The sequence below is a fragment of the Cinclus cinclus genome, chromosome 5 (genome assembly GCF_963662255.1).
Source record: "Cinclus cinclus chromosome 5, bCinCin1.1, whole genome shotgun sequence".
In the NCBI taxonomy this organism is placed as follows: domain Eukaryota; kingdom Metazoa; phylum Chordata; class Aves; order Passeriformes; family Cinclidae; genus Cinclus; species Cinclus cinclus.
The window spans coordinates 36473334-36489071 of record NC_085050.1 but is presented as its reverse complement, the minus strand read 5'-3'; the positions used below and the strand labels follow the sequence as shown (position 1 = coordinate 36489071).

At 39.0% G+C, this 15738-nt stretch overlaps 1 protein-coding gene across 1 annotated transcript in view; it reads left to right on the top strand.

Annotated features, from left to right (window-relative positions):
- GALNTL6 (polypeptide N-acetylgalactosaminyltransferase like 6) overlaps positions 1-15738 on the top strand; it is a 435822-nt gene that overhangs the window by 352963 nt on the left and 67121 nt on the right. Inside the window, exons 5-6 of the mRNA XM_062492844.1 lie at positions 4721-4906; positions 11091-11274. Coding sequence (XP_062348828.1) covers positions 4721-4906; positions 11091-11274 — 370 coding nt within the window. The remainder of the gene's footprint in view (positions 1-4720; positions 4907-11090; positions 11275-15738) is intronic.

Genomic DNA, 15738 nt, shown 5'->3' with positions numbered 1-15738 from the left:
AAAAGTATGATGTATTTTCTTTTAAATTGCAAATTAGATATTTGCTCCCCATGTTTAATGAAAGGGGCTTTGGCTTCTTTATATGCAAAAAGTGCCATTTATAGTTTACTGTAGAATTTAAATACTGGCTTCTCTCTCATGCCCAACTCTGAAAGTGGAATTTATATAATACTGCAGAATATGACTTAAACCACCCTTTCTCCCTGTTCTATTGTCATGGCAAATCTATTCAAACAGTTTACTTTGGTAGTGAATGGGCAAAATGTGTTGTTCTCTGGACATTTAAATGTCTTTTTATTGTGTTTTCTATTTTATACACTGAATTATAATTTCTTTCAAATAATTTCTCTACAGTTACAGTTTTGTGCTGACATTGATTCATGCTTGTTAACTTGTGCACTTGAGTTTGCTTAGTTGTAAATGTATATGTGCAGCATACAGGATTTGTGTCAGATGCTTCTTCTGGAGATAATATTAGCAACAAAACAGTTGGGATTTGTGAGAAAATGCAGTTGTACTACAGGAAATACAATATTTGGTGTTCTTTTCTGTGAGGAAAATTTATGGAGTTCTGTGAAAAGGGGAAGTTTATACTAATAGATTTGGCAAAAGACAAGTTTTTAAAAATCTAAATTTGTTAGTAGTCATGAATGGTGAGATTATTTGTTTATCAAAAATGTGGTTCAAAATGAAAGATATGCTTTTACTATTTATATAAATTGTAGAAAATACTGAAGTTTTCTTAAAAACTACTACTGTTCTACTGTCTCTGCCTGTTACTCAGTGTTTATTTTTGCTTTTAGAGATTGGTAAAATTTTAAACAGATAGTGCCACATGATATTGCAGGACAAATTAGAGTAAGAGAGCACTTGCATAATGATTTAAGTTTAAAAAATCATTTACTTATGTATCCAAAAGGGAATTTTTTTCCCTCACCTTAAGATATTTTCATTCTTACAACCATATTGGAGTTGGTCATTGAACTTAAATACTTTGTGATGTTTTTGTAGTTATTTGTAGTTACTGAGAATTTTTTCCCAAATAAATTCCCAAACCACCTTCCTTGCCATGTCTCAAAGCTGAAGATTCAGTAGGTATTGTTGCAGGCCTCTATTTGCCTATGTTGTGACTTACTGCTGGGCTATTGCTAGCATATAACTGCTTTATAAAATTTAAATAGCTTACGTATCTCTAGTAATGCAGTAGTTTGTATGTAGACCTGATCTTTTCATGCCACTTGTCTAACTAAGCTCTATAAAATTCACGAGTTATTACTTTTGTTTTCTTCCTTACTATTTCCAGATATGTCTAAATGAGGATGCATTTAGAATTCTCTGTAAACAAGATATGCAAATTTTGTGTGTTTCTGCTCTTTGTGACTTGTTCCTTAAGCAGCAAGAAGAAAATTATTAAATCATTTGGTCATGAGACTAATTAAGTAGATGAAAATAATTTTGGGATGTGTAATCCTGGCATCAAAAGATGTGCTGGATGTTTTAATGCAGTTCATCACAAATCAGGTGACATGCTGTTTAAATGTGTGAAGATTGTCTGAGAGAGAGGAAGAAAGCTGGTACAGAGATTTTGTTTGTTCCACAGAATTTCAGATATTATCCTTGCCAAAGAAAAAATAATATTTAAAATTTGCAAGACCTTTTTCCTGAGTTTGTAAGGAATCTGAAGCAATGAAGGAACAGTATGAACTACCATTGATTTAATAGATTTCAAGTTCCAATACAACTAATGACAATCAAATCATATTATTCAACCCTATTGTTATTTAGCAATTGATATAAGAACAGAAAAGAATGTATCATAATTTGATAGTTTACATCATCTCTCCCTGAAGTGTTTTCCTGAGAAGATAGGCACTCAGCTTTCAAAATTTCTCAAATGAAAGATGTGGAAGGAGTGAAATTAATTCCTTTGTATGAGACTGAATTTCAGTGAATTAATTTGGCTCAAGACAAGTGATAACAATCAGAATGCATGAAAAGAGTGCATTTGTATTAGTTCATTTAACCATCAGTGGTGGCCATATTCAAACTGCCTGCTGTAAGGACCTTACCCTAACCCTTGTGACTCCCAACTAGTGAAGTCCCAACTCACGTGTGCCTACAGGCACCAGAGATCCTACCAACACCACAAACAATTCGCATTGTCCAAGTAAGGCTCCTGCTTCTCTCCCTTTTAGAGCATTTAGGTGCTTTCTTGGTAGCTGCCTTCACCTACAAAGAGGGAAACTGCCTAGAAACAGGGAAGAGTAAAGTAATTATGTCTGACACATAATGCAGTTCAGAGCTGTGTAGTAGCTGGTCAACTCCTGTGGTCAACTAGAGTCTCATCAGGGAATCCATCTCTGAGGGAAGGCAGGTGATGATGGGGGATTTGTACTATAGCCAAGGCATTTAGTGGTTGCTTCCAGAGCTGGAGAGGTGTGTTCTGGCTGAGCAACCCAATTCTTTTTAGTGCTTGTCTGAACAATGTGCAGCAATGTGGTCTTGCTCTTGGTGCTGGGTCCCTGTGCACTATTCAGTGCAAACAAACTGAAGACTTGTGGATGGAAAAGGAGAAGGGTCAGGTGACCTTCGAGAACTACAGGAAATTTCTGGTGTCTGAGGACTAACAGAACCTATGGTACCTAACTGATTAGATTTGATTTACTTTGGAAATATGTAATAACCTGTCACTTTGGAGCTTTTTCATTTTTCATGGCTATTAGATGATACAATTTACAATACAGAAAAAAATTCAGACTGACAGCCCTAACAGACTTTCTTATATTACCTGCAAGGTCTTTGTATCTTTGTTTTTAAGGTCTATTTCCCTTCTTCTATATTCCTGCACTATGGGAATAGTCTCAATGGAGCTCATAAAAACAGAAAAACAGTTCAATAAATATACACTTTAAACAGTCTTGCCTGTGGGCACAAAATGATGCAGGGCTTGAATAAACCTCAGTTCAGTCACAAAACTGAATTGTAGCTGGTAGCTAAAATGAGTCAGAGTAGCACACAGGCCTTGTCCTGTGAATTTGATTGGTCATATAAAACCCACCATTCAGGACACAGAACATCTCTTGACATTGCTACTGTTGGGATTTTATTCAGTATGTAATAGTGAAATGGGATGGAAAAAGAGATACTTCTTTCCTTCTTATTTGGGAATGTAGATGTGTATTCTACAGTTAGCCACCAAGTAGAAGACAAAAACTTTCTCTATTTATCTGAATATCATTCTTTTTTGGGGGCTTGTTATTTTGTCTCAGACTTGGCTTTCCTCACTTGACCTAATACTTCTCCCAGGCATTGCTATGAGCACAAACCTCTCTATTGACTCAGGGTGTCCCCAGAGAGTTGAGTTTCTCCTCCCAACCTGTTTTGTAATCATTGCAGTGTGATGTTCCCAGTCCCTCTTCTATGCCAGTGTGCACCAGGATTCCTCAGTATGGAGGACCATCCCATATAGTACTCTTCCACTAAATACACATCAGTGTTCTACTCCTTCCTAATCTGCAGGTAGCTTTGGAAAGTCGTATGCATTTGTCAGCTAGGAAAAAAGATTAAAAGAGACATGTGGAGGGAGCTCTATTTCACTGGAGCTTAATTTTATTTTTACATGAGATCCTGTTTTGTCTGTACTGTGAGTTGTTTGCTCATTGCCTTTAATTTCTGTGTCAGCATTATATACTCCAGGATACGGCTAAATGGAAATCCTTTCGCTAGTCCACAGCAAACCTCTTGCAATTTGTAACGATGTAAAAACAGGAAAAAGGCCTGTGTTTTTCATAAAAGTCCAAAGAATTTGTAGCTGATATTAGACAAAGCCATTTCCATGAGACTTAACTTGCAATCCTTAGCATCACTAAATGTTGCTTATCAACAGTTTTAATTATTAGAGACTAAGGTTTTCTCTCCCTTTTCCCCTGATTAATGAAATTATCATCATTTTCCAAAGTAATGAGTGGCAGACTGAGGTGTTATAGCAAAGACAAAAGATCAGGACTTGTGTTTTAGATGTATTTAGGAAGAGACAAAACTGTAGAGTGTTTTTTTGTTGTTGAGCTTTTTATATGATTCTTAGTGTGCGCTTCTTGTCAGAAGAAAAAAATGTTCCCAAAGATGATGTTTTGCAATACAAACAGAACCAGATTTTGCAGATCACACAACCTATGACCTACTCTACGTTTGCAGCCTAATTTTATTAGGAAGTCAGCTGTCTGTGTGCTTCATGCTGGTATCTTACTATTAAGATCTTTCTTCATTTCTGTTTCCCTTTCCATTACAAAAACAACCTCACTGTGTTAGTTTTATGTTTTAAATTTATTTCCATGCATAATTCTTCATAATATTTTCATATAGGAAACTGACTTGGAAAGGACACTGTTTATAAAATGACATGGCCAGAATGTTTATATGGCCCTGGTCTGCAGGAGCCAGAGAATGGATGAATATCCTGCAGGTGTTTTGGCCATTATATTGTGGATGGCAGGTTGCCAGTAGCAACTGCAGCAGAGTATCAGTGTCTTCCTCTGTGTGATAAAACTGAGAATATTTGCACTTTCTGAACCATCTCAGGAGGATTTGTGGCAGAGTTTGGAGGACTTGAAGTGGCTAGAGATGGAAGTAGATAAGGAGCTTGCAGGTTGTACACCAACCTGTTGTTCTGTTGGCTCCTCCAGGCCTGGCACCACTGACACTTTTTTGCCCTTCTTTCTAGAACATTTAAAAGAGAAGCTGGAGGAATACATGGTGCGTTTTGCCAAGGTGAGGATTGTGCGTACCAAGAAACGAGAAGGGCTCATTCGGACCAGACTGCTGGGAGCCTCACTGGCTAGAGGAGAAGTCTTGACATTTCTGGATTCCCACTGCGAAGTCAACGTGAATTGGCTGCCACCCTTGCTTAGTAAGTGCATGAGCATTTATCAGACATTAAAATTAGAACATACAACCAACAATTGAAGCTATGTCCCACAGTAAGCAGTACATAGGCTGTATCAAAGTGTTTGGAGTTCTGCTGTAGTTCTGGTTTGTCTGAAGTTGTCAGTATGAGAGAGAACTCCAAGAAATGTTGAGCAGCTGCATTTTGTTTCCTGAGACTAAAGAATTTGTAAAATCTTGCAGTATTGCTTTAGCTTATAGTAGTTGCAATTTATTATTACTACTACTAAATAGTCTGCTGTATCTAGTATAATGCTATGCCCTTACTAAACACCTGAAAAGGTATGTTATGACGGTGTTGTACTCCTTCCTAGTTTTACACATTGCATTAAAACAGTTTTTGCTGTAAATATATCCAAGGCCTCAGTGTTAAATCTAATAGCAATAGCATTCACAACAGGAACCTCAGAAAGAATGATTTGCTATTGACTGCTTTGCTGGATTCCAGCTGCAGCCAGCAAAGCTCCATTAGTTACAGGAATGGAAAGTATCAATTGTTGTAGTCGAGGATTTCATTTCAGGATATAATGTTCTCTTTTCTACACACTTGACTACATGCAAAGTATACATGCTTTGCAAAGTGAGTACTTTTTGCTATCATAACCAAAGAAAATTTCTGAGTTAACTAATAAAGAAATTTGTATTCATTTAAAAAGTCTGCTGTAAATACACAGAAGGTTATGGATTCACTAATTAATGGTTATTGTTCCTTGAATTCTGTTGTTAGGACTCTTGGGCCACACTGTAAGCTGATAAAGCATTTGCAGCAGCATGTACTGCTCTTCTAATGAGCTATCAGTAGAGACCAAGAAAAATACTACTAACTAGTTTCTTTTCAGATCAGTAATAAGATAATGCACAAATTCCAAATTTTTATCTTTTCTGTCTTCCGTATCGATTCATGCATAATTGTTCCTGTTGTTCCCCTCTTGCCCTCAGTCATAACATCTGCATTTTTATAAATAACCTCCATGTCTTCATGTGAAGCACAAATGTCGTAAAGGAGCAGAGAGAAATCCAAGTCGAGGCCAGTTGCTCTTGTCCTATCACTAGGAGAGGATACCAACCCCCACCTCACCACAACCTCCCTTCAAGCAATTGTAGAGGGTGATAAGGTCCTCCATGAGCCTCTTCTTCTCCAGGCTGAACAACCCCAGCTCCCTCAGTTGCTCCTCACAGGACTTGTGCTCCAGACCCTTCCCCAGCTCCATTGCCCTTCTCTGGACATGCTCAAGACCCTCAATGTTCTTCCTGTAGTGAAGGGCCCAGAACTGGACACAGGACTTGATGTGCAGTCTCACCAGAGAGACAATCCCTGCCCTGCTCCTTTTGGCCACACTATTGCTGATACAGGCCAGGATGCCACTGGCCTTCTTGGCCACCAGGGCTGGCTCGTGTTCAGCCACTGTCAATCAGCACCCACAGGCCCTTTTCCTCTGGACAGCTTCCAAGATGTGCATCTGTAGGCCTGTAGTGCTGCATGGGGCTGTTATGACCCAAGGGGCTCAGTTCTTTATCCAGCCTGTCCAGATCCTGCTGTAGAGCCTTCCTTCCCTCCAGCAGATTGACACTCCCATCCAGCTTGCTGTCATCTGCATCCTGCCTGAGGGTGCACTTGATCCCCTCATCTAGATAATCGATAAAGATGTTTAAAAGTACTGGCCCCAGTACTGATTCCCTGGGGAACAACACTTCCAGTCTTCTACCAGCTGGATTTAATTTCATTCACCACCACTCTCTGGGCTGGCCATACAGACACTTTTTTTATCCAGTAAAGACTGCACCTTTCTAAGCTGCCAGCTTCTCCAGGAGGATGCCGTGAGAGACAGTATCAAAGTCTTTACTGAAGTCCAGGTAGACAATTTCCACAGCCTTTCCCCACATCCAGGTTACCTGCTTATAGAAGATCATGTTAAGCAGGACCAGACTTTCATAAACCCATTCTGGCTGGGCCTTGTCCCCTAGCCTGTGTGATCTCACATGAGACACATAATCTGTTCCATACATCTAGCTAGATTTCACCCTGTAAAAACCAAAAAATAAATAGAATGGCAACAAAGGATTCATAATTGCAGCCAGGGTGCAGTTGGGTATTGAACCCTCAACCTCAAATCAGAAAACTAGAAAGATGAGAGCAACTGCATCAGTGCCCCTCAGTTCTCAAGAGGAATGAGATCGTATTCATTCCACATATAGTGGAATACCTGTAGATAACCAACCAGCCAGAGAACCTAAAACTGAGTCTTGAGGAATACTGAAGCCCAGAATCAATTCTGTTTTATTTTGAAAGGAAAAGTAGAGCATTACATAAAGTACAAATAGAAAATGAACACACATCTAGTATATTTTTTCTGTGCCCTGTTTTTCTAAAGGAATGAGAGAATTGTCTTATAATCTTTAGATGGCAAATATTTACTATACTGAAATCAGGTCACACCTGGCTGCTAATAATAGTAAAGCTAATGTATGTTTTCAAGTGTTTATCAGAAGTTACATTTTGTGATTCACTCAGCACTGCATGTGAGTGGAAGTCATTCAGGGAAACCACAACAGAGGACATGTTGAGTGTTTGTTGCTTTGAAGCTGCCCTGGTTTAGCTCTGATTGTGTCTGGCATGTGTAGTGAAAAATCCTCAACAAGTACCTCAACAGTTCAGCTCTGCTCTGGACTGGCAGTCTTTGCTGAGAGGAGCAGCAATTTCCACTGTTCCAAACCAGGTTTTGTTCCAAATGAGACCTTGAAAGTTAGAGGTTGGGGAGGGAGATAAGGAACCAAGAACCACTTAAAGATGGTTCTCAGAGCTATTTCAGTATCATTTTCAGAATTAACTATCAGCTTTTAGACCAAATGAAGACTGAGTTATTTCAGTACTTTAGGGTATCTAAATGATTTTGTGGGTCTGAGCCACATTTGTTTTCAGTTGCAGTCCTTTGTTTTGTTGTCTTAAAAATGGATATAAAATGCCTTTAATTTCTTTAAGCTTTATTGAGTTTATTTCTTTGCTTGAATGGGCTCTTAAGCTTTGGTAAGACACTGTGAGATATGAGAGAATTTTAACTGATGCTTACTAACTAGGCAGCGATGTAAAAAGGCTGGCAAACACAGCTGTTTGTTGTCACTCCTCAGCAGAAGGGAAGATGTGACTTGGGCTCCAGCAGCTGACAGTTTAGTGCAGTGTGATGTCACAGTTACAGCAGGTAAGAAACTTGAGTGGCAAACCAGAAATATTCAGGCACATATTTCCTTCTGCTGATGTTGCTGCAGGAGCAGTAAGAGGAAAGATGGAAGTAGATCAATGGTGACATAGCCTACCAGAAGTAGGTTTGTTAAAACAGATTCTTTTCCTGACTAAGAATTAAAAATACATCATGTTTGAATTATGCTTAGCAAGTTATCAAAACACCTGCTTGTTATCCATCTCCACAACATGTATATGATGTATTGTTTGGCAGTGGAGAAACTGAGGGTACAGCTACTTACAGCAACTCAGTTGCTGAGTCACTCAAATGTTGTCACTATCTGTAATCAAGTATTTAAGTGTGACAATAAAAATATTTGCATTGAAAAATTGCAAAAATAAGACTATTTGCAATTCGGCATAGTTACTTTATCCAGCCCAGTTTGAAACATGCACTTGAATTTAAAAGGATAGTCGTTTCTCATAGATATAAAACTTGTATCTCTGTGATAGTGACTCATCCAGTATTGAAAACTTCTGTTTATTGCCATATATGCTTACTCTGCTTGATCCTAAAAGTCCTGAATTCAAATAGTTATGTATATATTGGTTAAAATTTCTTGTGAGAGAGCTCTGAGCAATGTCCCCTCTTGTTCTCATGTTTTCCCTCAAATCTGCAAGATTTTTGCATGAATGTGATGCTTATCTGTTTGTTCTTCTCTTTATCTGAAGCATATATGCAGTGAAATAATGAATGGTTATTTTCAGACCAGTAGGAATCTGTATGGGGATGAGGAGTAAAGGCAGTGGAAGAGAAACTGTAAAGCATTTCAGCTGTGGCTTTCAGTGTCTGGCATTAGAAGCAGGTGGAGGAAAGAGCAGTGGGTGAGCAAGGTAGCAGCATGTTTGCATATCTAAGCCTGTGATACCACTACACTTGTGAAATGTAAGTTAGCCCTACAGCCTTTTCTTCCTGTTTCCTAAATTCAAACTGGGGCTACATTTAAGCCTAATTTAAGTAGTATTTATGTAAAATTCATTATTTTAAGCACACTGAAGGAAACATTGATGCTGCAAGTTTTCTTACTTTGTCTTTTGGTGTGCACAACTGCAAACACTCTGGTTTCATCAAAAGTTGAGATTTTCCTGTGGTTCCTTATCTCTAAAGTATTTTAGAGGCCGAGAAATAACTTCTGCAGAAACACACTAAAACAGGCAGGCAAGCATTATCATACTTGCAGAATTTCTGAAAGTTGCAGAAATTAAGACTGGCGTTGATCTTGAGCATTGCTGAAATAAATTTCTCCCTGACTATCTTTGCATATGACTTGGAGATTTCAAGTCCTTCAGTGTATTTAAAGACAGTAGCTTTTAAAGATGAAGAGAAGGATGCTAAAGCATTATGAGTCTACCTTTGACCTGCTCCAGACAAATCAATCCCATTTAGTTTCTCTATTCCAATCAATTTAGAAGGGGGGATCAGAGACAGATTGTTATAAGCCCTATAACTATTAGGAGGGCCATCACAGGAAAGAGATTATGTAAAAGTGATTTTATATAATGATCACAGATAACATTCTACAGTGTGCCAATATTTGGCAATAGCAACAGTAATGCAGCCATTATCTCTGAGATTAATTTCCTAGAATTTTGTGAGAACCTGTGCTTTTAATTTTTTTCACTATTAAAGCATAAGGATGTAAAAACTTGCTGTACTTTCAGTCACAGTAATTTCTTACTAGCAGCATTGATCCCTGATTTGGACGGTGTTTCTAAACTTAAACTTCTGAGCATAAATATAAAGACCCAGATGTTTTGTGAAAATAATCTTTTTTTCTTAACTCCAGTCCCTCAGAAGCATGGAAGTAGAACCTGTATTATTAATCATTATACCAGTATTACCTGACATCCTATTCAATCCACACTCAGCCTTCTGATTATTTTTAGGGTATTATCAAGCATCTGTGAAATCTAAATGACAAAACCAGGAAAGAAAAAGTTTTCCACATAGGCCCTAAAATGTACTAAATAATGTAAAGGGTCTAAGCTGCCATTTGGAGAAAAAGCTTTATTTTACTTAGAATTTTAAGATTTTAGGGTTATTTTGAAGGTTCATAGGTAGTTTTTTATTGTCCTTTCATGTCAACACAGCTATAGGTTTGCTCTGTACTTCCTCATTTCAAACCTTTATTCTTCTGCCTGGTTCTTGATGTTGGCCTATCTTCTTGTCTTTCTTTTCAGAGGAGCTCTATATGATTAAGCAATAGAATTCACCAAAGCAGACTCAGGCCCAGCTGACCTTATGCTAGAGGTGGGAATTTGATTTAGTCTCACCATTCTAAATTTTTTTAAAGCAAAACTAGACTCCTTTCTCTAGAAAGCAAGCAAAAATAATACTGTGGAGTCTTCTTTATAACTCAAAGATTGGTACAAAAAAAAAAAAGGGAGACAAGCTCTGTTTTGCTCTTTGTGTTGGAGTTTGCCTTTAATTTGGAGCATTTGATTTCAAAGCTGATGCACACTACAGCCACAGGAATAGTGACTGAGTGGTTGCAAGGGCCAAGGTTCACATTCAGAAGTAAATCTCTCTTGCAGGGGCTTCCCATACACACTCCCCACAGATGAAGGAGTATTTTTACGATTTGCTTGCTGGCTTGTTCCATAGCTGACAGACTGGGGGCAGCTCAGAGTAGCAATGTGAGAGAAATACAGATTACTGGACCCCTGTGGGTCTCACAGGCATGTGCTTCCCTTTAAAGAACCATAAATACTTCTAATCATTGCCCAACTGCATTAATCCTACTTTAAGTAACGGTTTGATACAGATTTGAAAAATGAAAATATTGGGGGGCCATAGGGCACAAAGCAAATAATCTTCAAACATGAGAAACCTGTGGGATTCACTTTGCAGTAATACGATAGATGGCTTGACTAGACATGCCATTTCCTATTTTCTACTTTCATTTTTCAGACCAGATTGCACTTAACCACAAAACCATCGTGTGTCCTATGATCGATGTCATTGACCACAATCACTTTGGCTACGAGGCACAGGCGGGGGATGCCATGCGAGGAGCTTTTGACTGGGAAATGTACTACAAAAGAATACCGATTCCTCCAGAGCTCCAGAGAGCTGATCCCAGCGACCCCTTTGAGTAAGTAGCGATAAAGGGAAGAGTGGGAACGTGAAGAAGGGCAAGCAGAAGATGTAACTGTGGCAGAATCCAAGCCCAGACATTTCCATGTAGGCTGCTTTCTGCTAATGAAAGATAGTAGAAGAAAACAGCATTTATACAGTTTTATAAAACCTAAAAGCTAGGAAAAAGATCAAGGCAACAACTTGCAGAATTCACAAAATGTGCCTGGAAGCACAGCCTGGCTCAGTGACTGTACATAAGAGACAGGCACATACTTATAGTTAAGTATTGGCATCAGACAAGAAGTGATTGCAATGACAGATATTTTGTTTATTTCACAGAAACTTTATTTAATGCTTTATTTGCTGGAGATTGATGCAATATATGCATCGGCAATTGAGTCCATGTTATGCCAAGCAAATGCTTTGTTCATAAGTGGTGATACGGCTGCTGCATATGTAGTGCTGTAGCTTACACACAGAGCTGTCAAACCTGAACAGTGTCAAGATGACTTGTAAATAGTTTTAGATAAGACAGCCTCTGATCCCACTGTTGTAGAGATCGGCTCATTCACAGAAATTATCTTCTTTTCACAAAGGTACATCCTTTTTTCTTATTTTTTCATATAATTATTTTCACGTAAGGATCAGCTTAGATTAATCCTAATCAAAAGAGACAGACAGACATGGTTCTAATGTGGGAAAGTCTCCAGTTCTCTCACACAGGCACATCCCAGCAGGGCTGCCAGTGGGGCAGGCTCTGACACTCATTAGCCCTGGCTGAACCTCCACACTGTAGGTTATGGCAGTTTGAAAACCCCAGCATACTCCCCAGAGCAAAACCTGGAAGCAATAGCAACAGAAGGGCTGGGTTTCTGACCCTAATATCCAGGGAGTGACCAGCAGGGAGGAGTAGGTAACTGTGACATTTGTGGGCTCGTTTTCATTATTCTTACTTGTTCCTTTTTACTTATCTCTGTCCATCCCGTTCAGTCTTCGTCTTGCATTAGCATAGGTGCCAATGAATACTTTACATCAGGTGTCAAGGTGGCCACTTGTTACTGATCAGGTGGGAGATTCAGGCAAGCCTCAGATCTTTTGCAGCAGTTTAAATTTAGTATGGCCCGCACCTAAAATTGCAAGTTCTAAGGATGGCAGATCAGGTTTATTATAAAATGAGTTATTTATTTAATAGGTAGGCAATAACAGACAAAAGGCCTTAAACAGAGTTTTTTTATTATGCAGTATGAAACAAAGAGAACTAGTAGATTACATAAAATAGTACACAATATCAAGGTATCTCTATTAAAGCTAGCAAAGAACTAATATAGATTAGGAGTCAATGTAATTTACCACCAAAATAATGATAGTGTATTGAGTGCTTTCACTCAGCTCCCCAGACAGTAACCATAAAGTAAGCATCCCAGCTTTGGAGAGAAAGCCCCACACAGTTCCAGGGAACATGCAGAAGACTTCTGCTTTGTGAAAGTTTGGTGCAGCTTTTATAGTTTGTAAAGTGAACTGTCAGTCAGAAATTCCAGCTTATCTTTCCAGATCTCACTTCCACAGCAAGATAACTATTGACAGCTGGAAGCTTTTCTTTCATGGCGTCAAAAAAAAAAAATAGTCACTGCAAGACAAGTTGTCTTGGTTGAGATATTTCACCAGTTAGCAAGCTCTTGTGAAGGGCGAGATGCCCTGATTTATTTCACCAGCTAACAGGACGCAGATAAGCTCTTCTGAGGGGTGAGATGCCCTGCTACACCACTCCACAACATAGATGCAGCTACTGCAATCACATAACACTCCAGGTCTAAGTCTTCTTGGTCCTCTGAGCAGTTGTAGTTTCTTGGCACTTACTGAAAGTAACCATTGTATCATTTGGTTCAACATTCATAAAAGCTTGCATAAGTAAAACTTTTCTATTGCCAGCGTAGCTGCAGGGTTGCTTATCTGTTGTTTCACATTTGCTGCTTGTAGTATGCATCTTGTAGAACCTTGTCGCAATGGCAAGAAAGGACTGAAGAGGAATCTCTCCTAGGAAACTTCGTAGAAAGACGAGGTTTTGTGCAGTACAGACTAGATGTGGTGGTTTTGCATGAGCTGCTGTTCCACTCAGCGTGGCAGCAGTTGATACCCACCTTGCCCTGCCAGTGTAAGACACAGGCAGATTAATGGCTTCTCAAGGAACAACTTATAGTACAATGCAGCCTATAAATCTCTTGTAATCTGAGTGGTTGTCAGGTGGAAAGGCTTCCCAGTTCTTACACAAATCAGTGAGAGTCTTCCTTTGTTTTCCCTATAACAGGATGTGCATCAGAGCCATGCAGCTGGAAAAGCAGCATTGCACAAGGAGCCATCGTGTCACTCCCCACATATGCCAGCAGGACTGAAGGCTGGATGAGCTAGGACAATGTGGTGGCTTTAAAGTACCCTGTGCCTAAAATGGCAAATGGGAATAGATATGTTTTAAATAATCAGTATAAATTTTGCTTAGGAGAAAGATTATTTTCTAATACAAAGTCGGTACTGCTTCTCTCCTAGGGCCTTCTCTGCTGAGTCCTCAAGTTTTTAATACCTTGCTTACAACAAGTACAGTGAACGTTGCAAACTCTTTTACCTATCAGTAACTTAATTGTTCAAGACAGCTTCTGTGGAGTAAAAGATGCAGAACAGTTTTCCTTTAGGTACATATGCACTAAAACTAGAAATTGCTTCAGCCAGCACCATAATTGTTATGCTACGATTTTGTAAGCAGTAGGGATTTTTTTTTTTAATTTAGGTTAAATATTTTACTGTTGGTATCGTAATAGTTGTATTTCTTGCTGGCAGAGTCAGATCTGAGATGATTCCTAATGAACTGGAAAATTGCCAGCATTTTTAAGTGAAACACCAGCAAATAATTGATACACGATTGAAAAAGTATGCTGATGAGTTTTTCCCCTCACTAAAAATGCCAACACAGTATATGTGTGAAGCAGAAAAGGTCACATCAGCCTAAGAAATAATGTGCATAAAACCAGATCAAACTACATAAGACCTAAGAGCAGGTGTTGTATTATCTGCATGGTACATTTGCTTTCCATCTGCACATGATCAAAGTACTGCTGCAGCAGACACCAGCAGTGTGTTTGCAGCTGACACAACCAGCTGAAATGCTGACAGGTAGGCTCTGGGTATGACAGGAGCACGAATTTTACTAAGCTCCAGTGCCAGCTCAGCTAGTGTTCTGGAATTAATCTTTACCCACGTTTTAATTTTTTTTTTTTTTTAAATTGTATTCCACTGTGGTTAGTTTTGACCAGGTGCTCTCTCATTGGATTCCATCTATCTTAGCATGATCTTCCAGATCAAAATCCCTCTTGTAAAGAAGAGACATTCTCATCCATTTGTGGTGTTACTGTTGTCATGATTTATTGTTGCTATACCTTCAGTGCCACTTGGGGCGACATCTCCATCCTTTGCTGTGACAGAACTTGGAGCTTCACTGCAGCTCTCAGCTTTTCCTGATGTTCACTCTCGCCCATTCTCAGGCTTTCTGCAGTTGTTCACAACCAGTAGCTTTCCACCAAGATTTGGATTGATGTTTATGGCTTTAAGACTGTAAAACACTCAGACGCTTCCAGTGTCAAATTCAGGTACAGATGATGTACCAGCATCAACTGGGGAGTCATATGACAAATTTGTAACTGCACTTGGATCAGGCAGCATTCATGCACAAATTTTATCAGTTTGGTTCACATATAGTTTGTCATTGGCCATGCCAAATTTCCCACAGGTTTCACTGAACCGAACTGCAGCCATATTAAATATATTTTAAATGTATGTGAATTATTGGATATTTTTCTATGTTCATTGTAGCATATAGGAAAGTTTAACAGCTATTCCATAAATGGATATCCTGTAGCTTTTAAGATTAGGGATTTTTTTGAAAGATCTGTGTAACTATTTTTCAGGTTATATTGAATGCTTGTAGGCATGGATGCTGGACTTCTCTTCTAATAAGGGTGCCTCCTTATCCAGACACTAAGGCTGTGAATGCCTTGGTTTCCCTTTTTCATGTGCCACAGAAACAACAGAGGTTTTATACTGCATTCCAGTTACCTGTCCCAGCTGCAGATCATTACAGTGACTGTAGTGATTTTTGTCTTGCAATTTGTGTACAACTGCCTGAATATACTCTGAAGGGTGCTTCATGCTCTTTTCCTCTGCTGCATCTGGGGTTGTGCAAACAACTCAAATTGTTGTTCTGATGTGTGTTGGGAAATTGTCAGGCTATTGTGGAATCGTGATCGTGTCATGATGATGCTTGCTGTCTTGATCCCAGGATCAGTGATCATTCAGCAGAACTGGAGATCACTTGGGACATTTTATTCTAGTCTGCAAGCTGGTCCTGGGAGGACCAGTGATGTTTGTCAACTTTGTGGCAAGGATAATCTTGGTTTACTATCTCTTCCTGATTCGTTCCTCTGTCAGAGAACAG